General features: G+C 41.4%; 1 protein-coding gene across 6 annotated transcripts in view; it reads left to right on the forward strand.

Annotated features, from left to right (window-relative positions):
- Positions 1–27,948, forward strand: part of Kcnk10 (potassium two pore domain channel subfamily K member 10) — a 133,168-nt gene that overhangs the window by 55,316 nt on the left and 49,904 nt on the right. For all 6 annotated transcript variants that reach the window (XM_076921462.1, XM_076921463.1, XM_076921466.1 and 3 more), the window contains exons 2-3: positions 1,849–2,183; positions 20,053–20,170. In XM_076921462.1, the coding sequence (XP_076777577.1) occupies positions 1,849–2,183; positions 20,053–20,170 (453 nt within the window). The remainder of the gene's footprint in view (positions 1–1,848; positions 2,184–20,052; positions 20,171–27,948) is intronic.

A 27,948-nucleotide genomic window follows, 5' to 3' on the forward strand; every position in this document is an offset into this window, starting at 1 on the left:
ATGAACAGATCCGAGTGCCTTGATTGCCCCTTGCTGCACAAGACAGGTATCTATCTGCACAAGACACAGCGCTACCTCCAACCTCCTGCTCTGGCAGAAAGTCTGCCAGCCTAATGTATTTATTTCTAAGGTAATGAAATTGCCTTTATAGAAAACTAGGGATTTTTAACGAACTCTGTGTTCTGAGCACCAGGGGAAAATACATTTCCAGTGGCTTTTTATTGGACGACAATCGGAGAAAAAATTTCAGTTGCTAATAGCTCAGGAGTGATTACACCAAAGTCGTTGCATTTTCTGTTAGGCAATACACTTGGGATCTATATTATCCTTATTATTTTTTTCCAGGCAAGAGGGTTAATTGACAGAAGCCATCACTCTTGCTTTCTTCTCCAATTATAGCTACCTCTCTTCTGATATCCCAAACCTCCCTACTGTGTCTGACCTTTGACTCTTCTTCCTTAGCAAGGGACCAGCTTCTTTCCTTCATGTTGTGACAGGCTTTTAATTCTGCAGCTCCTAGCTCTGTGTTTGTGTGGTTGTGTGGGTGGGGAGGGTATGTATGTGTTTCTATGTGGATCTGTGTGTGTGTGTGTGTGTGTGTGTGTGTAGGTCAGAGGTCAGTGTCAGGTATTTCCTACTGTTCTCCACCTTATGTTTTGGAAACACTGTTGTAGAAAAATTTAATCTTAATCTTTGACCATTTAGTTCTTTTATAAACCACACACACACACACACACACACACACACACACACACACACACACACCACATGCTTTATATTTATAGTAAGCCTTTATTAGAACTAATGCTGGGCAGATATCTACCCTCTGTGCTATTAAAATCTATCTCCTATCAATAACCCTGAATTATTACTTACTATGTTTCATCTGGGCTGCTCTGAACTCCAACTGGCCAGCCCTCATGGCCATGCTTTCTTGACTCCTAACCCATGGCTCCTTTTCATCTCTCCACCTTCTTCTCTCCCCTTGTGATCCCTTCAACCCTCAAGCCAGGGAATTCAAGAATCCTATCCTTCTTCCTCCCCCACCTCTCTCTTGTCTTTACCAATTAGGGATAATAAAGGGATACTTGTTATATATAAATACATAGTTATATTTGGATACTTGTTGCATAGTTACATAGTTATACTTGGGTACTTGTTACATAGTTATACTTGCAGACTCTAGTCCCTGGGAGCACCCAGTCTTTGGGGGCCAGGACTTATCATTACAAGACATACCAAAAGGTCAAACCACAACAGTTCCTCTTTGTTGTTGACCAACAAACCCAAGGCATCTTCTTGTCTCCACCCCCCAGTGTTAGAGTCACAGATGGGGGCCACTTCACCTCTCCCCAGTTTCCAAGATGGGCTTTTAATGTCCATCCAATCTTTGATTCTGTACTGGGACAGAATAGCTGTGTCTCCTTCTTCTGTTTCTTTTTCTTTGGTGTGAATGAGATGCTTGTTTTTCAGAAATGATGGTTTGTACCTGTTTGAGCATGGGAACTGAGGAAGGACATGAGGTGTAAATAAATATGGATACCTTTACAGTTTGGATTCTTGTAGGAAAATATAAGTGTTTTAAACTCAACTGATATGCTTTCCTGTAGAATTAGGACTCCTGATGCTCCCTTTTAAGAACTCATTAAAACAACAACAACAAAAATCAGATACTTAACAACTAATAAAATTCCCCAGCTGCAGGCTTGGTGAACCAGCTTTTCGTCCTCACATTTGGAAAGGCGGCTGAAGAAAGACATCTGTTCTTTGTTTCTGATGAGTTTGGTGTTTTGTTCTTATAAATGAATTCTCTTCTTCTCTTCTCTTTTCCTCCACCTGTGTCCTCAGTGGCCGTGCCTGCAGCAGCTCCACCAGTGTGCCAGCCCAAGAGTGCCACTAACGGGCACCATCCTGTTCCTCGACTCTCCATTTCCTCCCGAGCCACAGTGGTAGCCAGGATGGAAGGCGCCTCCCAGGGAGGCCTGCAAACAGTTATGAAGTGGAAAACAGTGGTTGCCATCTTTGTGGTGGTCGTGGTCTACCTCGTCACTGGTGGCCTTGTCTTCCGGGCATTGGAACAGCCCTTTGAGAGCAGTCAGAAGAACACAATCGCCTTGGAGAAGGCAGAATTCTTGAGAGATCATATCTGTGTGAGCCCCCAGGAACTGGAGACACTGATCCAGGTGAGATGGGAGTGTTTCTAGCATCTTTGGGGAGGGACGATGGAGTAGATGCCACCTTTGTGGGTCACTGAGTTTTATCTTTGGTGATCAGGGAAGTCTTCTATGGAAAAGTCATGTGTGTGATATTTCTTAGAAGCCAGCAAGTGAAGGGTGAATTCTAACAGATGACACGCCTCAGGATTGTATAGTATTCACAAAGTGGAGCTGGCCTATCCATTTATTTCAAATGATACGGATAGGGCAAGGGAGTTCAGATGCTATATGAGATTTGACATTCTCAGGGTAACTGCCCTTTAATTTCTTGTCTTGACAGTGTGACTTCCTTTTTAAATAAGTTGGAGACCAAGCTCCCTTCTCTGTGAATAAATCTGATCCCATACTGCTTTTCTTCAGTTTTTATTTAAAAGTGAAACCTTAAAGTACAAGGGCAGTTTTTTTATGCCACTCCCCTTATAATAATTCAATTATTTGGATGTCTTTGACTTTTTCCTTTGCCCTTTGTGAAGAAAAAAAAAAAGCTTCCAAATCTGTGTTAGGAGCATACTGTACAAATTATTGTAGAATCTGAGACCATCTATACCAGATAAAATGATAGAAAATAACTGTGAAATATTTTTAAGTAAAGAATAATTATATTTACACATGCTGTGGTATGTGATGGGAACCTTCTATTTAAACACAGTGAATATCATAGCCTGAGAGATGATCTGTCTTGAGTGTAAAATTTAAATTCTAAATCATGTTAAGTTTCTTCTTTAGGCAGTGAGACCAGGAAGAAAGGAAACATGCTTTGCTATGTTGGTACATGATCTGTATGTTGCTTTGTGTCTGATTGTTTCCTCATAGCTAAATACTTTGGGAAATATCAAAGCTTATCTGACACATTGGTGATGTCACAAGATATTGGAGCTTATTCAGACACTGGCCAATAATTAAGTTTTTGTTTTAATGCCCGGGATTTCACCCTCTACTTTATGAAAGGACTCAGAGGAACAAATGAAAGTTGGTGTGGAAGAGCATGCGGGTCCTCATTCTGATGATGCCATTAGCCTGTGTCTTTAGCAAACTTATTCAGTTTTATTTTGTTTGCTTTTTATATGTATTTACTTTAAGTGGTATATGAAACCATATAGGGTTACCCAACAATATGTTCAAATCAGGGTAAATGTATTTATCTTCCTAAATATTAATCGTTCATTATGAGGGAAACATTCAAAACTATTTTACATTATTTACTTAATGTGTGTGTCATGTTGGTGGTTGTGTGTACCCCAGTGCACGTGTGGCCACGATAGGACAAGCCATAAGGATTGGTTTTCTCTTTCACATATTGTTCTGGGAATTGTAATTGGATCATTGGGCTTGGCTACAAATGCCCCTACCCACTGAACCATCTCACCAGCCTCCAAATTCTTTCTTTTAACTTTCTGTCAACATCACAGACCTTAGGTAGTCTTGCTGTAGTACATTACAATGCTGGGGACTTCTTTTCCTGTCTCACTGAAACTAAGTACTCTTAGTCAAACTTTCTCCTTACAACCTTTGTCTCTCACTTTCCAAGCCTCTGAGAAGTACCACAGTTCGACTGAGTTCATAACTACCTAGTTCAATTCCTATGGGATCAATTTATGTATGTGGATATGCACGTGTGATTTCTGTGTGTGCACATATATGCTTGTGTGCATTTTGTGCACACACGTTTAGAAGCCAGAGGTCAATATTGGGTGTCATTCTTCAGGAGCCATTTACCTAGTTTGTTTTTGAGCTCTCTCTCTAGACTGGATCTAGCCAAGCGGGTGTGGCTGACTGGCCAGCGAGCCCAGAGTTCTCTCTTATCTCTGCTTCTCAAGTCTGAGATTACAAGTGTATACCACCAGGCCTGATTTGTTTGTTTGCTTGTTTTGTTTTGTTTCTTTTTCATGGATGCTGGTTATGGAACTCATTTTGCCAACCAAGCTATTCTCTCACCGCTGAGACCATCTCTTATATAGAATGTATATGAGTGAGACTCTGCTATGGTTTGTTTACCTCCACGGATCCAACAGAGGTGTTGCACGAGGTGTGTACACACCTAAGATAATGTAACAACCATTGACAAAGTTCTGTAGACAAGTAGGCACTTTGCATGTATTACATCATTCAATCTTCTGAATGACGTTTGCGTTGGTTTAGCTGATGAATCAATCCTCAGTCTTAAAAACCGAAGGTGTGGTTGACACCTGGAGAGCTTCTTTTCAGAGTGACTGCACGCTGAGGACCTAATCTCATCAGTGGCTGGATTCATTGATAGGTTCATACCTTGATGATATTATCAGGAGGTGGTGGAAACTAAGGCAAGCAGGGAGCAGACTGATTGAGACGTGCTTGCCTTGGCATGCTCTTGCCTTCCAGTTTCCTAGCAACCATAAGATAAGCAGCTTTATTCCACTACACTCTTCTCATGGTGTTCTGCCTCAGTACACCCCCCTCCCCAATAATGGCTGAAACTCCCCACACTGTGACCGAAATAATATTTTTTCTTTTAAGTTGACTTCCTCGGGTACTTTTCATAGTGATGAAGCACAGTATTAAGCTGGCATTATTATCCTCATTTGTTAAATGAAGAAACACACTCTGAAAGAGACCAAATAACTTCCTAAGGTCTATCGTGTCAGAGCCATCTGGGACTCAAAGTCATGGATATTAACCTGCCTCACTCATTGAACCCACAAATCTTGTTCCATGATGAACTTGGTTCTATCAAATACTCGCCTGCATTCAATCTTTTTAATCATTTAGAAAGCAAAAAAAAAAAAAAAAAAAAAAAAAAAAGAAAGAAAGAAAAGAAAACCTACTGGAGTTCCTTGCATCTAACAGAAAGTGTTTTCTGTTTCTTCTCTCTGTATTCACTGAGTATTATTTAGACCTGGGGTTTTTTCTGATCTCTATCTACTATGACTTAGGTGTTTATTCTTATGTCTATGTGCAGTCTTCATCAGAATACATGTTGAGTAGTGTAAATTGCTATGTATGTACCAATCAAGCATCAGGTGATTGTGTCTGTCATTCAAGTATTGATGCTTCATGTGTGTGCAAGCATCCACGCTTGTGGAGCAGGGCAGCAGCTGCACAGTCTCCACACAGCACCAGAGACAGGGCTTCTAACAAGTGTCTTATTTAAAAGTGGCTTTCCTTTAGAAAGGGTTTTCTGTGAGTTGTGATGTTTTGGAAAAACAATGTTATTGCATGTCGTCACCATAGTCCAGAAGGAGTGACCAGCAGAGAGAAAATTAGATTCCCTGGACAGATTGCATGAAATTGTCACGAAGCAAAGATGGAAGTTTGGATTACCGAGATCAAATACAGAATTCTGATAAAAACGCCCAGATAGCTTGGAAGAACCAAAGCTGAGGATGGATTTTCTGATAAATTGAATCACCTCAGTAGCATGGGATCCCTGAGAGACTGACAGTTCACTGTCCTCGAGAGGCAGAAAATAGCTGTGATCGAGGAGATGGCTCATCCATCACTCCATCAACTCACATGTCCATCTATGCACTCATTCTTGGAATTATTACAAAACTCCTCAGCAAACAGGTTAGACAGAATGAGACCAAGACACAACTTGAGTAAATTCCTAGCCTCTCCGTGCTCCAACTTTTATCATCCACAAAATATAAAATCTGCCCGTTGGGTGCTAGAAGGCTAAAAGCAATAATCGATCAGGAAGGGTTTAGACCATGGCGATCAATAAGGGCTTGGAAGAGACTAGTGACAGGTGCAGCTGTGTTTCTCTCTTGAAACTTCAAGCAGTCTTTCTTTTATGGGGCAGTATTGGAACTGATAGACTGAACCCAGGATCCATCACATGGCAGACTAGTGCTCCAGCACTGGGCTGTATCCCTAACTAAAGCAATGTTTCCCATGGAGGTGCAGAGGTTGCCTCTGTGGTAACATTTAACCATATGTGGAGACATTTTTTGATTACCACACAGTAGAGATACTATAGCTATCTAGTGGGTAGAGGCCAGGGAGACCACTAAACACCTTATAAAATTCCTAATAAGGGTTAGTCTAGTTTAACAACAAATATTTTGGAAAGCCATAAAGGAAGAAGTATGTAATCAATAATTTGTACTCTCTGGATTGGGGCTATTTGAAAAATGATCCCAAAGAGGCTAGGGAATCATAGATCTAGAGATGATTTATAGATATTTATCTCCTTTCACCCCGACAACTATCTATATCCCAACAAGGTTGTCTTTGGTGCTTCTCTATAGATGAGGAAACAGGACACCGTGGGGTGAAGTTATATACTCAAGGAGATCTGGGTAGTAAGTGATAGATGCAGGATTTGTTGCCAGGCAGTTTTCTGGCATCATCTCATGCCCCCTACCAATGGGGAGGTTCATTAGGTAGATCATGTGGTAGACTCTGAAGAGCGTCTCACTGGCTTGAGAGAGAGAGAGAGAGAGAGAGAGAGAGAGAGAGAGAGAGAGAGAGCCATAGTGGTCAGCTGTTTGAACTGAAATGGATGGGAAGAGGTGAGGGGAGACAAATTAGGGAAAATGAATTGGTCCCTCTCAGATTTGCAGAGGGGTTTTGATTTTATACCATAGGAAGTGGGGACACAGTAGCTAGGAAAACCAATCTTTTACCAAAGAGGAAGATGAGTTGGAGAATGGAGAAGTTGGAAGACCAGTAGGGAGATATTAGAACATCATGTATAGTGTAAAGGAGGGCAAGGGATAGGAGGGTTAAAAGTGGGTGAATTTGCCCTTTTACCCACTGAACCTAAGGCTCCCCCTTGTTGTCAAGGGAGTAGTCAGTCTTCACAGGGATTCCAGAGAATATTGGATGTGATAAATGCCTGATATAAATTCAGATAAAAGAATCTGAATGCTATTGGCACTCAGAAACCGCTGTTCCTGACCTAGCCAACTGTCCATCTTGCTTCTCCAGTGTGACTTTCAAGTAATGAAATGAACAAAGGTAACCATGCTCATGTATTTCTTTTGCTGTGTAGTGAGATAACTTAAATGTGTTTCTGAACTTGAGTTTCCACGGGCGTGATGTGGTAGTCACTTTGTCCCGAGAATGTGTTTATTCCCGATGGTCCCGGGTGTCATAATTTCTTATCTTCCTGTACCCAGTGCAATTGCACCAGACACTTCTGCACTGACTAATCTTGGTGAGAGCCATAAAACATTCGTCTTCTGCAATCCAGGAAGCATAAAATCATGAGGAGGCTGCACTGACTGACAGGGGACGGAAAGATGCTTCAGCTGTACAGATGATGATTTGTTTCTGTTGTTTATCAGGGTTTGAGTTGTTGGGTGTTTTGTGGCTTTGAATGTCCTCAGTGGAGCTCATGTGGTCACTTGGCAGCTCTTTCTTCTGGTAGATATATACTCCTAAGGGGAAATATTTCATAGGAGAAGGTTGCTTGTTCTATAAGGTGCCCACCAGAGAGGACATCCATCGACTTCTTTATTCTAAATGCTTGGATGTGACAAGGATTTATTCTGCCCTCATAAGAAAGCATTTCTGGAAGTAGCTTCATCTCACTCCAGCAGAGCAAGGATAAGCAGGCTACGTCACTGCCTGAAAGCTAACTTTTTTTTTTTTTGACACACTTCACTGCTGCCTAAAATAAATTGCATAAATTCTTAGAACTCCATTGACCTTAATATTGACACCTTGTTTGTGGCAGTCTTTCTGTCTGAAGAATCCCATAGTTTCCGTGTGCCTGACACGGGCCTGGTCCAGACTGTGATGGAGTATGTGATAGGGTCTATTCCTATCCTGATGTTTCTTGTCACGGCCTTCATGGCTGGGCCAGCGACACTCTTAGCAAACAGAAACTTTCTTATTGGATTTTACTTTGTGATTTCTTTTTCTTTTTAAATTTTAGATGTTTTTTTCTGACGCGCACGCGCGCATGCGTGCGTGTGCGTGTGCGTGTGCATGTGCGTGTGCGTGTGCGTGTGCGTGTGCGTGTGTATGTGTGTGTGTGTGTGTGTGTGTGTGTGTGTGTTTACCTGAGGGGAACAGAAAAGAACTTCAGATCCTTTAGACCTGGAGTTACAGGAGGTTGTGACTCTGTGTTTGCTGGGTACCAAACTTGAATCCTCTGGAAGAACAGCAGGTACTCTTACCAACTGAGCCATCTCTTCAGCCCCTTTGTTATCTCTCATGGATTTTAAACATTTCCAAATGGAGTCTCAGGTGCCTTACTCAGAACCTGGGTCTTGAGCAGTATTTGATGAATGCCATTTAGTACTTTTCTTGAGTATTAATTGTAAGGTTGAGTGCCAGGGAGCGTATATGCGTGTGTGTATTATGTGATGTGTGTGTATATACCACAGTAATGTCTGGGCTTCACATGGCTCTTTCTATGCCCATATAGGTGACCATCTTCACTGTCCTATTTTACAAAGGGTAACTAATGTTCTTGCACCTCTGTAGCAGCAGGATGAGAAGAGATTCAAAGGAAACTTAAATCCTGCCCTTTAAAGTTCAGAGTCACGCTCTTTTAATTAGGTCTCTGCTTTGGCAGACACAATGGTCTAGTAGTATATTGTACATGATCAAGAGAAATACCTGCTCGCTATGGGGAAATACACACAAATGGCTGTTCTGTGAGACTCGGTGCTTGCTGATGGACATGTGCAACTGTCTCCTTCCTCCCTCATGGTTTTGTCACTTTCCTGACCAGTGTCTATGACAAGGATCTGGGGCTGCCATGTTGATCTCTGATATTAATTATGCTTCTTGGGCTTGATCCCACCATGCTTTAGTCCAAGAGGATTGACTTTAAGATGTGGGCAGCTGCATGAGGGAACCGGACTCTAGGCTGTGGTCCTGGGTATGGACTTTTTGGTCCTGGTGACTGTAACTGTTCTTCTGAAGGTAAGATGAGGTTAGAGGTGACACAGCCTTCCCTTCAGAATCAAATGCGGGGTAATTGCATGGTCCTTGATCATTTTCTAAGGCTGTAGGTGTTGCCATTTTCTTCCGCTAATACATTAATCATTCACTGACTCATCCGTTTAGTGACTGTGTTGATGGTCCACTGTGTGCCAGACACCATCCCAGATCCTGGGGATTGAATGGTGAATCAGAGACATGTGAGGTCTTTGCGCGTTTGAGGTTTATAAGTAAGATGACCTACCATTCCTGTTCTGTGCTTCTGTGGGACTTGTTGACTATTATTCACCCATTTCGAAGTGTCCTGGCTTTAAACATGTTCTATTTATAGATAAAGGGAGAGGCAAGACTTAAGAATATGATCATTTAAATATTTGTAAGTAAATGCAGATGAAAGAGGGAACGAAGGCCCTCTATCTCCTAAGGGCAGTGACTATTAACATGTGCTACCATGTCTGACCAAAAAAAAAAAATACCCCATTTTCTTAAAATTCTATATATTTTTGTTGTACTGGATATTTTATTTAAGGCCTTGAGCAGACTAGGTAAGCATTTTGCTACTAAGCCTGAGTCCCTGGCTCAGTTTGCTAGGAACTATGAGTCTTTCATTTCTGGCCTTAGTTGTCAATGCGGCTTCTCCCAATGACCTTTCTGTCCTGTCTGTGAGTGAACAGAGTCCCTGTCTCTGCAGTCCCCTGTGTCTCCACATGTTTAGGAAACATAGTAAGGAAAGCATGGTGTCTTAGTTAAGGATTTCTATAGCTACAAACAGACACTGCATCCATGGCAACTCTTATGAAAGAAAGCACTCAATTAGGGCTGGCTTACAGTTTGAGGTTTAGCTCATTATCATCATGGCAGGAAGCATGGGGGCATGCAGGCAGACACAGTACTGGAGAAGGAGCCTGTTGGGCAATGGGAAGAGAGAGTGACATTAGGCCTGGCCATACATCCTACTAGGGCCACTCCCTATGAGCCTATAGGTGCCATTTTTTTTTTAAACCATACACATGGCTTCTGAGCTATTCATATATCAGGCTGTGATTCTAGTGTTACCCCACCCACACCCCTAGGCTGCTCTTCATCCATCAGTCATGTCAGCTGGTGAACTTTGAAAGTGACATGGGTTGTTAGTACCCAGGGACACAGTTCTGAAGGGTGACATCATTCTTCCTGGCTGGTGATGGGCAGTGAGAGGGGCTGCCTTTTCGTCAGCAACTCAGTCACACAGACTGTTCAGCATGTGCAAGATGAGGCCTGCAACTCATGGCCTGCCTCTGCAGGCTTCCACTTGTTATTATTATTGCTTCTCCCTGCAGGGTTGTTGGTTCTGTTTCTGCTTTGGGAAAAGGATCTCAAGCTTTTAAGCCAGATATTAAGGAGTTAATGGAGATTGGAAAGGCCTTGGGAAATGAATTAGCAAACAAGGATTCGGTGCTCCAAAAACAAAACCCCCAAATTCTCAGAAAAAAAAAAAAAAAAAAAAAAAACCAACACCAGAACCCAGAAGTAAATGCTAGTGAATCTCCACTTCTACCCAAATGTGCCCGTGTTGACTTTTGTTTAAAGCGTTGCTGTATATATTGTGGAATAATGAATATTTGATGGTGGTTTGTGCGGTTATTATTTGTAAACCCCGCTATTCATTGGATAACTAATATTCGGCTGCTTGACATGAAGCTGGTACCACGTTAGGCTTTAGCCATTCTAGAAAAAGTATGAGGTGTGAGTATGAGACAAACACCGCCTGCCCTCCGAGAGCTTTCAGCAGGTATTGATTGTAGAGCCAGCTCCATAGGCAGAGTGCCTGCTGCTGCTCCACAGCTGTGGGAGTACCCCTCATCTATGCTCCCCCATCCTCCTCAGAGGTAAGCAACCAGGGGACAGAGAATTGCTCAGGCTTTGGTCAGTGGTAGAACTGAGGTGCAGACAAGACTGTGTGGCTCCAGAAACCTTGCTTTTTTTTTTTTTTTTTTTTTTTTTTTTTTAAACAACAATGCTCTATTCCTGAGTTGAGGAGACAGGCTTGGCTTGGATGAAGTCCAATGTGATTGGTTCAAAAGACTAGGAAGCACTCCAGACTCCCATTCTTGGATAGAGAGAGTCTTAAACTGGACTTTCAGGCCTGAGATGGGGTCACATACCTGTGAGTCTAGTGTCCACAGTAATGATTGGTTGCTAGCCAGCTTCTACAGGAATATGGCTTTTCTGTCTGAACACAGGTGTTAGGACTAGGCCTGTGTGTTCTGTTTAAAAGCTGGGGGACAAGCACTGTCATTAAGAACAGCTTTTCAGTCTGTGTTGAGAACATTTATTTTCACTTAATGGGAATGGAGAGACAAGGTGAAAAACGTGTGGATTCAGGATGACCACTGAGCAAGCCTGTCTTTAGATTCCTTTAAAATGGGGGCAGTCATATAAGTTTGGAATTGTCTGTGTCATCGTGGACAGTGAAAGAGCAGAAGACAGGAGAAGGCTGGCGCTTAAAGGCTTTAAGCCATCTTTGGTCTAGCACTTATCAATTACTATAAGCCCAAAATAAATCACTTCTGTCTTTTGTTATCTTTTTGAGAATACCCTCATTGAGAATAGTTCCACCCACGATCCAGGATTTTTTGTGAGACCCAGCGAGTCTAGCATATTACATATGCTGGCTACTATTGTTACTTTTAAAAATATTCTAGAACTTTCCTCTGAGTGTCACTGATTGTCCCAACTTCCTTGTTTTCACCTTAATCAAACTGCTTTTCAGAGATATGCTGGTTGTATTCGTGGACTCATTCTTTACTGGGCTTGGGGCATAACATGAATTTGGGGTGAAAGTTGAACAATAAGGTGTCAAGCCATGGAGTCAAGTACAATGAAACCAAAGGGCTCCTTTTAGCAATATTTTAATCATCTATTAAATTTAGAATCTCTCTAATACTTTCTGTAAGTTCACACTGCCCTGAACTGGAACTTCTGTAGCTGCCTTTGTAGACTAGTAAGTGATTTTCTTCTTTCTTTAATCCATTTTTATTACTACTTTAATTAAATTAATTTCTTTAATGAGTATTTGTAGAAGGGGATATGCATGCCTCTGTGGATGGCAGAAGACAACTTCTAGGAGTCATCTCTGTCTTTCTAAGATGTGGACTCCAGGAGTTAGATGCAAGCAGCCCAGTTTAGCAGCATGTGATCTTAATCTGATGAGCCATCTTGCTAGCCAATCTGTCTGTCTATCTATCTATCTATCTATCTATCTATCTATCTATCTATCATCTATCATCTATATATCTACCTAATCTACTTACCAACCAATCTACCTACATACTAACCAACCTCCCTATCTATGTACCTACCTATTTACTTACCTATCTACCTACCTCCCTAACCAGCTAACCTATGTATCTATACATAAATATATATGAATCTATCTATCTATCTATCTATCTATCTATCTATCATCTATCTATCTATCATCTATCTATCTATCTATCTATCTATCTATCTATCTATCTATCTGCCTACCTACCTACCTATTTACCTATCTATCAGTCATAGCAATTGGATAGACTCATATTTTAAAAAAATAGTCTAAAAGCATAGAAAACAGGTAGCATTCATCAGATATTGTCCTCAAGACCAGGGTAATTTTCAACATAACTTGGAAAATTTGTTATTTAGTTTGTAGAGGCCAAGCCCAAACTGAGATGAAAGGCTAATGTTTAGCTAGTCTGAGAGTCTATTGATCATATCAATGTCAACACATATATTCTTGTTTCCTTATGTTCTTAGTGCATTCATCGTGGCTTGTTTTATTTTACACACTTGGGGGGCAGGGAGGAGAAATTTTATTATGTTGTATAGCACAACTTAGAAACAAGTTAAATATGCTCCCCAAATGGAATTGCTCCATGATGATGGTATTTAGTTAAATTAGTCATTATATTCAGGTGTTAATGAATGTGTTTTAGAACTCACTCTCCTCTTGTTCAAAGGATTTACTTGGGATCATGAGAAAGTCTAGGTTGCCTTAAACCGTGGGCTGGAGATATGCATGCTTGCTTGTTTCTCTAATCCTATAAATAGATCCTCTGCTCATCTTTCCCTTTTGCAGGTGGCTTTCATTTTAGATTTATGGTCAGGATACAAAGTTCTAATGGAAGCCTGTTACCTGCCTCTCCTGGGATTCCAGGAAAGGCTAATATTTGCACATAACTGAATATTCAAAGCAGCAGGAAACAAACACCATGGTGATATGGTGATATTCACCTTAGCCCTGGAGGCACTTCTCCCTTTGTCTTTCTGAGAATATCTCTTTTCAGGGAAGACTGGGAGGTGTTGTTGTTGAGGGCTTTGAAGTAATATAGTTAGGGTGACCTCTGGCTTATGACAAACTCAGGCCAGCACAAACCTGGTATCTTACTGACCCTCTGCCTGGGTAGAAGGAGACCAAAGCTTCCTTTCCATTTTCCCAATCCTCTCACAAATCAGTTGAGATGTAGCCTTGGTATGACAGATGTGGTGAACTGAGTATCTTAAACGGTAAAAAAACAAAAACAAAAACAAAACCAAAAACAAACAACAAAACCTCAAACTCAGGATACACAGATCTATTTTTCCAGAGTTTGGATCATTGATCTTGCTGTTGAGGGTCTAATAGTATCATTGGCTGGATTTGCCATCCAGCAGACTTGAGCTGTGGCCCGAGTACCTCATTATTCTCAGCCTCTCATCTCCCATGGGGACGCAGTGAGGGCTGTCAGTCATTGTGAAGGCTAGGTTAATAAGTGCACTTAGAGGAACTCAAAAGAGATCCCTATTATTATTAATATAGAATGAGAATTCACTAGCTGAAGTGTTGCATACATTTTTAAAAAGCCTTTATAACAAGTTTGCAAGAGAGATAGCCTTTCCTCATTTTATAGATGAGAAAACAGGTTCAGAAAGCTGGGTGACTTGCACAGTCCAAATATGTGTTTATTTGTATTTGCAGGAATAATCTCCACAATACTGTCTACCTGTCTGGACTGAGGTGCTGATGGCCTCTGATCCTGGTGGTGCGTCTAGTTGAGTAGGGATCCAGACTTCCTCCCCTCTCACTGTTGTTTGATATTCTGAAGCAGCTAGGTTCCGCTCCCCAAGCCCCAGCCCAGCGCACTCCCCGCTGAGTCAATGAAATATTTATGTGCTGAGTACTTTTGAAGCAGGAGAAAGGAGGAAAGATTGTTGCAAACAAATTAATATCGTCTTTCTGCTTCTCACCTGAGATTCGTCCGTCCTCTATCCTAAAAGAGTGTGGGCGAGTTACCACCCCACTGTTGGGGGTTTGCATCACTATGGATGTTTGGGGGCTGTAATGCATGTGGTTTGTGGAGCCTTTCTCATGGAGCTAATGGCTTTCCTTCCGTCCGTTCATAGCTGAACACATGCTTACTTTGAGTAAGCAAATGAAGCCATCCCCCATACTCACACACCATACCACCTCACCACTGACTAAATATCCAGTTCATCAGTTCCTTTGCTGATGGAGCCCTGTAGGGATGAAGAACCTTAGGGACCCAGAGCTATGGGTGTACCCTCAGATATGGCCCTTTCTCTTTGTTCTATGGTATATAAGCTATTGGCAAAATGTCTGTGACCTGGGTCATGCTTGAGCTGTGGCTCCAACTTAATTTTTCACAGATCCAGTCTTCATTCTGGAAATATCCTGGTTTGGACGATAAATCCCAGCTGTCTGTGTCCATGTGTGTGGCGCAAATCTGTTGGTTTCTTAAGCTAATCTGAGGCAAGCAGATGATTATGTGTCTTTGGTTGTTTGTCTTCATGATGCCTCATGAGGAAAGAGAGAAACAGATGATCTCACCAAGTACACAGATCATAGGAGAAAAGCCCCCGACAGTTATTGGTCCCCTGTGGGCCATTGCTTATTCCCGTGCAGCGCTAACACTCATGATGACATCTTGTGCTGTATGGAAGTGTGATTTACACAGCCTAGCATCCGGCTGGGTGTCCTGAAGGAAAGAGTCACCTCTCCCTCTCCTCTTCATGTACCCCTCACAGTAGGCTTATTCTGTGAGGCTATAGCTTTTCCCTTATACTTTCAGAGGGGTCCGAATGCATGGCGTCCAGAGTAGGAGTGGAGGGAGATAGAAAGTGAGGCATAAATGCTGTTAGATGCTGCCTTCCTCCAAGGCAGTTACCTTTTTGTCTTTGTTTATCCCTCTTATTTTTTAAAAGATAATTTTACCTGCCCACACATGTATCTGTGGAATGGTTGTTGTTATTTTTATGATTATCTTATATATTAAGAAGTAGAAATGTTTTCCTTTCCTACCTCTGGAAAGATCGTGTGCTTATGGCTATTACCTTAGCTTGTTTATTCAATTAAACACTCGCTCTAGCGGTCCCTCTCGGGTCATTGAGTCATTTACTAGGCAGCTTGATGCTAGAAATTCTAACTCAAGGATGAAATAGGAAATTTAACAAGAGATGGAATTAGAATATAAAGTAATGTCTTCTTATATGTAGTGTGTATGTATATATGTATGTATCTGTCTGTCTGTCTATGTGTCTCTGTGTGTATGTATGTATGTATGTATGTATGTATCTGTCTGTCTATCTATCCATCTATCTATGTATATATCTATACACTTATCTATGTATCTGTTTTTCTATGAATCATCTATCAATAATATATCTGTCATCTACCCATCACCTATGGCATATCTATCTCTGATCTGTCAATACCTTACTTACCAATCCTCTATTATCTATCACTTATCACCTGTCTGCTCATAATAGCTCTGTGAACCTGGTAGTAGTTGCCTTTGTAGGTGAACAGATGATGCTCATTGAGTCAGAGATTGTGACCCAAACTGATGTTAGTGTCAGCTGAATTTTTACCATATAACAACCTTAATTGGTTTTGAAATGCTGGAGGTTGAACCTAGCTAGAACCATGAGCAGCTAGGTAAGTGCTTTACCTTGGAGCCTTCTCCCCAGCCCCAAATGACATCTTTTAAACACAACTGTACACAGTTCAGTCAAATCATTACATTACCCATATGCTCAAATGATCACGCTATCCTAGCTGCTTGCTAACCTCCAACCCCCTTTTTTTGGTGACTTGAGACAATTTATGAAACCCAAGTTGTCCTAGAATGCTATATGTAACCTTGAACTCCTGATCTTCCTGCCTCAGTTTCCCAAATTCTGGGATTAAAGGTGCATATCCCCATACCCAGCTTTGCTTGACTTTTGTGCTATAAATACAAAGATAATGGAAGCATCGAAGAAAAATCATTTAATTATAAAATGTTTGAGCTCAAGCCATTAAAAACATTGAACAATGCGTTAAAAATTAATAAAGTTAATTTCAAACACCAATTAATGTTAAAATACAGACTCATTTAGAATTACTGCTGTTTAGTTAAAAGAATGTTTCTACTGTACACAATTCTTAAAAGCTAGATGCATTTTAAGTTGTTTCACTATAAGTAAATGCTAATTGTTTACTGTATTTGAACATTACACAAGTATAATATATACTAAACACATTACCTGGTACCTCAAAGAAACATAGTGCTTTTTATCAGTTACAATTACAGGAATTGAGCCTCAAAGTATAAATAACAGTTATAACCAGGTTTACTGGGCATTTAAATTTTATATTTATTTATTTATTTATTTATTTATTTATTTATTTATTGTTTTAAGACAGGTTTTTCTGTGTAGACTTGGCTGTCCTAGAACTTGCTTCGTAGACCAGGCTGGCCCTCAAACTAACAGAGATCTACCTGCTTCTGCCTCCCAAATGCTGGGATGAAAGGCTAGGATAATTGTTCCTGGTTCTCTTTTTTTACTCTCTTCCTTTCATAGAACCAAATAAATTTTTTCTACCATTTTAACATATTTTAAATTAATTAATTAATGAATTAATTCATTGTGTGTGTGTGTTTGTGTGTGCACACGTGCACATGCCTGTGTGTTCTGGAGTACATGTGGAGACCAGAAGGCACCCTAGGATTTTATCTTCTGGAGTTTCATTGTTTCCTTTGAGACAGAGTCTGTCATTGGTCTACTACTTATCTGTTGGGGTAGACTGGCAGCCACGAGAGCTCCAGGAGCCCCCTGTCTCTTACCTTCTCAGTGCTGGGATTACGAACATGAACCACCATGTCTGGCATTTTTCTGTGGGTTTTGGGGATCAAAGTGAACTCCTTATTCTTTTGAGGTAAACATTTTATTGACTGAGCCATCTCCCCAGATCGCAATTTTGTTTTGGTGCAAAATAATTAAACCATCACAATTTCCAACAGCCAAATGAAGTTTGGGGGAGTCTCCGCATACATGCATGTTCAAGGGAGTAGTCTAGTTAGAAATGATCTCTGTGGGGTTGGTCCTGCCTGCATCCTAGGACAATGGGCATGCTTCATCTTCAAGTGGATAAAAGGACAGAAGTAGAAGTGGAGTGCATTCTGGGTATTGTGGGTAGAGAATCGAGCAAAAATATCCACTTTGGGCTGGACAGGGTTTGAGTCTCTGCTTCCTGGCTTTGTGGCTTCACATGTGTTGTTCAACTTCCCCATTCCCGTCACAGCACTGCTCAAGTGGGAATGAATGATACCAGCTTCTTGGGATTTGGGGAAATGATAAACTGTAGTAATGCGTCTAAAGAACCTGGCTCCCTGCAGGTGCTTGATGAGTGTTAGTTTCCTTCCCTTCCAGTTGATAAACTATTCCTTTGAGGGTTACATGCAAAAACATTAAATATTTATTACTTGCACTATTTAAGAAAAATGCAACCTGAAGAGGCATCTTACTTCAGATCTTTTTGGCAGAGCAATAATCATTCCCGTTTGTCTTTCTTGTAAATCTGTTTTCTATGTGTGGCACTGGGTTTATTTATGATGTTTGTGTGAAATTCTCAGCTCAGTGAGAGTTGACTGAACTTAAACTCTCTCGTTCAAGTTTTATAGAAGATATAAATTATTAGGTATTGGTGGCGTGATTTGATGCCCAAGTGACTGAAACCTAGAACTATCCTGGAAGTATAATGGGTGAGTGGAGCCATCAGAGTTGGGTAGAAAATGAGGACATAAACCTAAGTTAAGACCTTGTGACATGGTCAGATGGCTCTCACACAGCACAATGAAAGTGAGGTTTTAACATTGGAAAGGGCTCTCCACCTGCCTCCCTAAAAAGCAGAGTGGAGGCCTAGAGATGGCTGAGCTGGAAAAGTGCTTGCTATGCAAGCGTGAAGACCATGGCATCCAAGCATGTGTGATGTCAGTGATGGGGAAGGGGAGACAGAGGAACCCAGAGCTTGCTAGTCAGCCCCAGTCTACACTGTTGGTGAGCTCCAGGTTCACTGAGAGATCTTGTCTCAGAAAATAAGCCGGCAAATGACAGAGGAAGACACTTGCCCTCCACACATACGTGCACACCCATACATGGACCCCCACACATATATGTACAAACTTACAGTAAATCAAAATATGGCTCTGGGTTAATGAGTAACCCTGTTATTCAAACCATCGGCAAAAATATCTACATCCCATGCAGCTGATGTTAAGTTCTAGGGTGCTAGAGTTTATGTTAGAAACCATAGGTAGCTCGACCATAACACTTCATACTCCTAGAATCAAGAAGGATTAGACTAAAGACTTAAATAGAAAATGTCATTGTCCTGTCCCCTAGCCAGTCTTATTTGCATGCAAAATCTATTCTACAGCTTGTTTTTGTATCACCTCTGAAATAGAAAAGATATTTTTGCATATTGAAGCAGTTATTTCTAAAAGAACAGAAAGGAAAAAAAAAACATTCAACAGAAACTCTATGTAACCTAAGAGGCTAAATCAAATATTCACTGTATGGCAATTTATAGATCAGGTCATTTATCCCTGTCCTAGAATGCTTGAGTGATCTCATTGGGCATCCATTTTGAAGAGAATGAGGACTTTCCTATTGTCCTCTGATTTGTGACAACCACTATGTACCTGTTTGAACCAAGCTTAAACAGGAATATTGAGAACAAATAAAAACATATTTCATCATTTCCGCCATGCCCTCTCTACATTGGGTACTTCCAACTTTGCCCAGGCTATGGCGTCTCAGTCTTTCCAAGTAGCTCATGCCTAGGTCATCTCTTCCATGAAGGCCCCAGGTCTTATCATTACAGCTCACAACTGTGGGATTCATGTGCCTGAGATTCACAGTAGCAAGTCCTGCACCCTACCTGCAGCAGGATGGCAAGGCCAGCTCAGGAAAAGCCCTTGAGGGGGTTTATCTTCCTCTGCTCATGCTGAAGCTAGGGTTATGTGGAATTGACGTACAAGTAAGTATAAGCTGTAGAAGGGGCCAATTGTGGAACTGCCATGTATAGATTGAGGCTTTGGGGAAAAGAGGGGCCTGGGTTAGACCTGAAGAATGGGCATAGTTTGTGAGAGAGTGTGATCAAAGGGAAAGTAGTGAGAGAGTTCTCCATAGGGTGGAGACATTTCAATCACTGAAAGATGGGACAGGGCCACCATTGGGAACAATATAGTGGCTGTATTGAGAAGAGTATGGGGTGGGATACCAGTGGTCCCTGAGGGAGGAGTCATTCAGGCTGATTGAAAAAAAAAAGAGAGAGATCAAGATTGGTGAAGTGATTTTTGGGTAAAAGAGGCTTCCTGCCGATCTTGATGATCTGAATTCCCTTACCAGAACCCAAATGCTAGAAGGAGAGAACTGATTCCTCAGGCTGTTCTCTGCCCTCCACATGTGTACTGTCATGTCTGCACACCCCTGCCTTCCAAAAAAATTTCAACAATGTAATAAAAATGTAGTCACCATTTGTGGGGGTGAGTGTGTACCTTTTCCTGCTTTTACTGGTGGCATCTAGATTGTTGCAGGATCTAGAGCAGTAGAATAATTTATTGGAAGATTAAAAATATCCTTCTAACCCATTGTGTGAATTTCCCTCTCTCTGCAGCACGCGCTTGATGCTGACAATGCAGGAGTCAGCCCAGTAGGAAACTCTTCCAACAGCAGCAGTCACTGGGACCTTGGAAGTGCCTTCTTCTTTGCTGGGACGGTCATCACAACCATAGGTACTCACTTGTTTACTAATCTCTCTTCCTTTGCAGGCCCTCCTGAGGAATGGGTTGACAGAGTAGGGACCAGGTTCTTCCTCCTCCATCAGGTGAATGCAGCTGTTGCGGGCGTTCTCGGGAAGGAGCAAAGCATGGTGAAGACTTCAGAATGAAAAGCCAGAGAGCATTTCAATGAAGGAATGCAGTGTCAAGCAGGAGTAGAACGTAGGGATTGGTCAACTGAACTTGGGTTGTTTTGTTGCGCTCGGATTCTGTCTTAAAGATTGTACTTCTTGGTAGAATTATGTATAGTGATACAAAGATGTTCTGCAACATTGAGTATGGGGGGAAAAGACCCTTTGCCCCTCTCCATTTTTAAAAAATTGTTCCCAGGAAAATAGTTTTCATCCCTTTTGTCTGTTGTTTTTAATATCTACCTCTGTGGCTTTAAATATCCAGCTAGTATGGCTACTTCTAGAATTTTCCATTTTAGGGGTTGTTTCTGGACTTCCCACTGTGCAGGTGGAAACACTAGTCTCTTTCGTCCTTCCCATTTCACTTGCAGAGAGCTCCACTTTCTGGGTCCCTATCTGCCTAGGATAGTCTAATTACCTAGAACCCTGGTGTTCCCTTGAAGCTGACTCTCAACATGCTCTCTGTGGCCAATCCTCAGATCAACTGTCACGGCTGCTTTCTCACAACAGTGTCTGCATTATTTCATATATTTATTTTTATATGTTTTCTGATACTCAGGTGTTGTGAGTTTTTGTCTTTGGGGTTACTTTATAATTTAACGGCATATAATGTCCTCAATATTCTAGTCATTAGCCAGAATGCATAGATCCTGAACCTGAATGATGACGTTTTCTTTATTGTCTTTTTCCACCACACAATTTTAGCTGACATCACCTTTTCTTTTTTTTTTTCTTTTTTCTTTTTTTTTTTTTTTTTTTTGGTTTTTCGAGACAGGGTTTCTCTGTGTAGCCCTGGCTGTCCTGGAACTCACTCTGTAGACCAGGCTGGCCTCGAACTCAGAAATCCGCCTGCCTCTGCCTCCCAAGTGCTGGGATTAAAGGCGTGCGCCACCACCGCCCGGCGACATCACCTTTTCAATGTTTGCCTTAAAATAATTACCATGGCTTGTCAGTTTTAAATACTAACTGTGAGTTCTTAGCTATCCCAGGTAGTTCAGACAGGAAGCTGGCCCAGCATCTCAGTTTCCTTTTGCATCATGTTGTGAGCACTACCCATCCTACACCTGAGACAAGAGCTCATGCCTGATATTCTGTTTTCTGCTCACTCTCGTTGCCATACTTGCTCTGTGTTTAAAGCTGAGTCACTGTTGGTGCATCTAGCTTCTCATATAATCTCCTTCACCATTGCTTGTTTGGCTGGAAATCTCCCTCACTGGAAGATGGCTTTAACCTTCCTGGGAGGAACTTTCTACTCCAATTCTCTGTAAGGCCCAACTATTCCTTCCGAGAAGCTTTTAACTTGGGTTTATAGTGTGGACAGTCAACTTCTTATGGGTGCGTGTTTTAGAGGCATATATTTTTGTTTTAATATTTAATCATGAGATCTATGTTCTTCTGTACTGGTCAAATCAAGAAAATTATATGTGATGCAAACAAACAGCATGAAAAAGTTGTCATTCTTACTGAGAATTGTATCAGCTGAGGTCTTCAGAGAAGCAGAAAGATTATGTGCGAGTAGACATGGGACAAGAGAATTGGCTTCTGCAGTCATGAGCCTAAGAAGTTGCTCTGCAGGCTACTTGCTTGGAAGCTCAGGGGATACCTTTGGATAGTTTAGTCCAAGTTCAAAGGTTTTAGATCCAGGATGCTGATGGCATAATTCTTAGACTAACTCCAAAAAACTGAAAATCTACAAGACCAGTGATGTAATTCCTGGTGACTACAGGCCAGAGAGGCTGGAGTTCTGATGTTCAAGGGTAGGAAAAGAAGAATGTATCTCACTTGTATATATGCCTATGTGGGAGGCAGGGATGGGAGGAGGAAGGGAGGGAGGTAGGTAGGACGAGAGAGAGAGAGAGAGAGAGAGAGAGAGAGAGAGAGAGAGAGAGAGAGAATTCTTTTCCATGTCTTCTCATTTTTTTTGTTCTATTCGAGCCCTCAGCCAATCAGATGGTCCTACCTATATTGACGCCGGATCTTCCATATTTAGTTCAGTAACTCACATGACCATGTCCTGAGGAAACATCTAGAATTTTTTTTTTTTACAAACACATCCAATAATAATGCTTTATCAATTTTCTAAGTATTCATAACCCAGTTGGGTAAACACATAAAATTAACGAGAAACTCTCTTAATCTAATTAGGTGACAATCTATTTTACATTTGCAATTCTTAAATTTATTAACACCAGCTATGATTGCCAGAGTTCCAAGTATCCATTAAGCGTGTAGTTTGTACCCAGAAGCCTCTGTGAGCTCCAGATCAGGTTAGTCTGATGGAATCCACAAACTAACTACAAACAACAGAGAAAGCATGTGGCCTACACCTCTGTGGCACCATGAACCTCAGCCAACACAAGAACATAGCTGTCATCGCTCAGATAAACATAATGTCAGGTTAGAATGTGTTCGACAGTCTGATTATTAGGATGAAGAAAGGCATCATGCATTTTAAGAGGACTCGTAAACTAATCAAATTTGAGAAAGTCTTGGCCATTTCAGAACATGTACTTTGGAAAAATCTCTCGAGTCCCAGCATTGGCTCCATGAGCTATTAGTCTCTACTACATATAATAGAAAAGCATTCATTTCCTTGTGGTATGAAATCATTAAATCAGGGTTTTGTATGATGCATTGAGAGAACACTCTCTATGCTGGATGCTGAAGCATTGCTATGATTTTCAGTAAAGCTCTAATGGTATTTATTGATCCTTACTTGGTTTTCTCACCACCCACACATACATTTTTTGTTAATACACCTTACTCCTAACAACAGTATATCTGATATTTCTTTTCCACTTATGACCCCCCCCACTTTACCACTCATGATTCCTAGGCCCTGAAGAAGAATGACAATACGTACACAAAGAAATTCAGTCTGTGGCTAGTTATCAGTTCAAAATGGCTGACAAGAACTTCTTGGGATTTTGCTTGAACTTTGGAAGGCATGGCTTTCTTACTTTCTTACTGATGGTAAGCCTAGAGAAGAAAGAGCCAAGCCATTGTCCCCACTGTCTTCTCTCAGTAGGTTTCTCTGTCTAGAGTTGAGTTAACACTCCCAGACTAAGGAAAAGGCGATCCCGCTCATGTTTTGTGAGCTCTTGGAGCTACTTGCAAAATAGTAAAAACATATTAAATTTCTAGTTTTCTATAGTCAGTGGGATTTTTAGGCTTGGATTTTCTATAATCTAGATATTTCAAACCAATGTGCACAGACGGAAGAGAGTTCATAGTGGGTCCATAAATATCCTTTGACCCAGTGATCATTGCCTGACTCTCCGATCACTGCAGTTGCTATCTTTGGGTCATATAATCTTCATTCAAGTCTTAGATGGAACTTCCCTGTTGGATGAGCCTCTAGGTTCATGTGTCCTTGTGTTGGCTATTTGAGAGGCTGTTCCCTCTGCAAAAAGAGGCTGACCACTGTGTTCAACCAATTGTGCATAGGATCAGGACCTTTATTGCAAATAATGAAGATGCTGTCTACCAACAGGCAACCACTACAAAACAACCACACAGATAAAAACAAAAATATAACCCACCATCCACAGCTTCCAGCAGACTGGGTCCCTGTTCTATGCAGCTTAAAAAAATGTTACTTTTTCCTCTCTTTCTCTTACCTAAGACATAATGAGTTGTAAGTTGAATACTATTTAGCTGAGGAAAATTTAATTCCAGAGGGCCGTTATAAAGCCATACAGTTAGAGAGGTTAAAAAAAAATAACTAGCTTGATACAAAGTAAGAAGTAATGAGATGAGAAACAAATTGCTACATTTAAAAAAGCTAATAGGTACTTATGGTAAGTTCATTGCAAGGCTTAGTGTAGTCTCAGGGCTTTGTCCTTTTTCAGGTATTCCTGAGAAATTTTCCACTGTCCAGGAGGAGTCAGGGAAGTGCAGCAGTTATCATGGGAAGCGCTATCTCGTTAACTGTGCAGCTCCGAGCCTGTTCTGCTAGCTTCACATTTCCCTTTACTGTGAGCAATGCTAGCGCTTCAGAGCTCTTTGCAAAGCTCATCGCAGACGTTCCTCTTGGGCTCAGTATCTGTCCTGCCATCACAGGTGGAGGGATTAAGATGTTTCTACTTTTGTGACCCTCTTAACACCATGGTGAAAACCTTTATGCAGGAAGTTGGTTGTTTCCTTGGAAAAGGTCCTCAGGGATTGCTCTGTCAAAGGGCATGAAACTTTTAAGGGCTTGCCAAATCACTTTCCAGAAAGACTCTCATGCGTAGAAAGAAGTTATGTGTGTTAGATAGGGCCTTTTCTGAAAAGCAGTACTGCTACCCAGTATTAATCTGCTTTTTTTTTTTAAAGCCTCTTGTGTGCTGATGTATAAAGATTATGCTAAAACCATTGGCCGTCTATGTCTATGCTTTCATATAAGAGACTAATACAAATTACAGGTTGAAAATTTTCAAAAGGAGAAAAGTGTATACACAGTGGACTCTTTTTCCATTTCGTCTTCCCTTATCCAATGCCATTTAACAGCCTGAATGAGCTGGTTTTGTGTGTCCACTTGACACAAGCTACAATCATCACAGAGAAAGGAGCCTCCATTGAGGAAATGCAACCATGAGATCCACCTGTAAGGCATTTATTTTCTCAATTAGTGATCAAGTGGGAGGGCCCAGCTCACTGTGGGCAGTGTCATCTCTGGGCTGATGCTCCTGGGTTCTATAAGAAAGCAGGCAGAGAAAGCCAGTAAGCAGCAATCCATCCCCACCCTCCATGGCTTCTACATCAGCTCCAGCCTCCAGGTTCCAGCCCTGCTTGAATCCACATTATTATCAATGGCTATAAAACAAAATTAAATTTTAGCCTCTGAGACATTTTCAGGATCATATGCCTCCTGTTCAAGTGTCAGGAGGTAGCTGGTGACTGTGTTTCTTGCCTAAGTAGCATCAACAAAGGGTTGGACCAGAAAGGATGCTGAAGTAGCTGCTTGAACTTATTAAATACTTTGATTGGATGTTTAATCCATGACTACCCAAATGGCAACCATTGTACCAAACACTTACCGATATAGGGTAGCATGGTCCACACACATGTTCTTCATTCATACTTGTAATAACCACATAGGGTAGGGATTGGCCTCATTTATCTATGGCAAGAACGAGAGCTGGAAAAGTTATCTATTATGTCACAGTAAGTAAGCAATGGATCCTAGTTGTCATTTACCAAGGTCAGCCGGGCTTGGTGCAAACTGAAAAACACATGGTTCATTATTAAGAAGTGATTAAGAATATCGATATGGAAGCATCAGAACATTTAACCAAACACAGGACTGCGGAAGGCCCCTCCAGGCTTTACAGCCAGCAGGGAAATGACACAGGCGAGGGAAGAATGAAACCCGTTTTAGCAGGTTTTATGTAATGAGTGCCAGGCCAAGACTTCGAGAGTCTGACACCAGTCATTTACTTTAACCGTATTTAAGCACAGCACAATTTTGGGAAAAAAATGTCTTCTGAAAACAGTTAACTCAGTCTCCAGTGCACAACAAATTTAAGGCCTGTGTACATTGTGATTCTTTTTAAAGCACTGTTGGGTACTTTGGGTACAAGATGGGTCCTGTTGACTCAGAGATAGATGGTACCCAAGATTTAGGAGAATAACTGAGGTAAACATCATGCTGGCAGGTATCAGGATTGGCCTGGCCCTAAGATAACACAGAAGTCATTTAGTCGTAAAACACAAGTGACATCATTCATAAGGATGAGGGTTGTGGCCTAGAAGTAATGCCCAAGATTTAAACGGAAAAGGTTTGGGATAAGTAAAGCATAAATTGTGGGAGACACAGGCAGAACCTGGCTCATCAGGCAGCAGAGGATCTCTAGGCTGTAAACTGCATTTATTCCCAGCATTCTAAGCGGAACAGCTAAGCACTTCATTCCATTGAAATGAGAAGCTGTGTGCTTACCTTTTTCTGACTTCTCCAGTGTTTATTTGTATACATAAGAACTTTTTTTTTGCCCTCCACATAGGCCCTTTCTGAGTGTGAGATCCTGTATGACTTGCACAGCTCATGCAAATATCTCTGCAAGCATAGACAGATTGGTTCCACAGTGTCTACCTGAAAGGCACAGTTTGGCAAAGATTTGATTTGGGCACATAAGAAGTACATGGAAAGCTCTTTGTGTCTCAGGACTAAGTTGTTTTAAATACTAGCTTTCTCTTCAAGGACTTTGAGATGTTTTCTACTTAGGGAAACACAGACCCAAGACCCGTATGACCCTATTCTGTAATAACCTCTTTGTTTCTGTGTCCTTGCTGGGCTGGTCAGCCTTCGCTGAAACTCAGCAGCAGCTGACTGGTAGAGGGACTCCCTTTGCTTTCCCTATATCTGAGGTGCTTGTTAAGTTCTTTAACCTTGAGAAGTTGCTCATGTAGCCGTTGAGCTGTCTCCTCTATTTCTCAGTCTGAGTGGTGTTTGGCTCCCCAGAAGCTACCATGTTTACCACCCAGGCACCATGGCTCCACGTAAGTCACTGATCTAAAACAGTTCACACACTGCCACATACACACACTGTGTCAACATGTGTACATACTTATATGCTCTCATGACATATTTGAATATTGCCTTATTAACCACTTCACTAGAGAACCCATTTTTTCCACTGCGGTATTTCTATCTGTGAAATGCCAACCAATTCTACTAGTGCTACCACTAAATACTTTTTTGTTCACACTTTTCTTGACTGTCTCCAACCATAAGATTTGGAAAGATTCCATGGGTCTAAGCTATTCTCTGGTTCCTCTAGTTGATACCAACATGCCCTGTGAGACGACCAGAGGACATGTGAAGAGCTTTTCTAGATTAATACCTGCATACTCAGCAGGCCAAGTGCTTCAGTTTGGTCTGTAATATCTTTCTGAGATGAACTAACAGAAAATCTGTATCGCCTGAAATAAGGCTGAGCTGAGTTGAGTCAGTATCTCTACAAGTTTCTAGAATATTTCCAAGACTCCCCCGCATAATGCGAAGCTGCAGAGGCACACTTGTTTTCTTTCTAACTGAATAACTCAGTGTAAATTAGATTATTCTGGGTGGGTATGCCTGGCAACATCCTTTTGTCCGAGATCCTGAAAGCATCTGAGAAGCCCCAGGAGCTTTGGCGAACACTTAAATCAACAAGATGGCGAGGGAAAGAAAACAAGATTAGGAAGCCTTGCCTGCACGATCATCTAAGAAACGGAAACTGCAATTTAAATAATTTGTGGCAAGAAGTTTGAATGATTCCGAGCACAAGATTGTTAAGGAATAGCCAAGTGACTCATCCCCAGGGCAGAATCCGACAGTGAGCATTCCAGGCCCACGGGAGCAGGAGAGATGTCCAAGAACATGTTTTTCTTTTTCCCTCCCTTCCTTCCTTCCTTCCTTCCTTCCTTCCTTCCTTCCTTCCTTCCTTCCTTCCTTCCTTCCTTCCTTTTTTTGCCATGCTAAGAACATTGTCCCTCTCTGTACTATGTTCTTAAGTGTATCTTTTGCTATGGAGCAAATACCTCACCCATTGAATGGGTTCAGAAACAGACCCCACTTGCACCACCTGAACTGGGGAGTGTGTTAAGTGGCTGTTGCAAGACTGTAATGATAACTGACAA

The sequence above is a fragment of the Arvicanthis niloticus genome, chromosome 23 (genome assembly GCF_011762505.2).
Source record: "Arvicanthis niloticus isolate mArvNil1 chromosome 23, mArvNil1.pat.X, whole genome shotgun sequence".
In the NCBI taxonomy this organism is placed as follows: Eukaryota; Metazoa; Chordata; class Mammalia; order Rodentia; family Muridae; genus Arvicanthis; species Arvicanthis niloticus.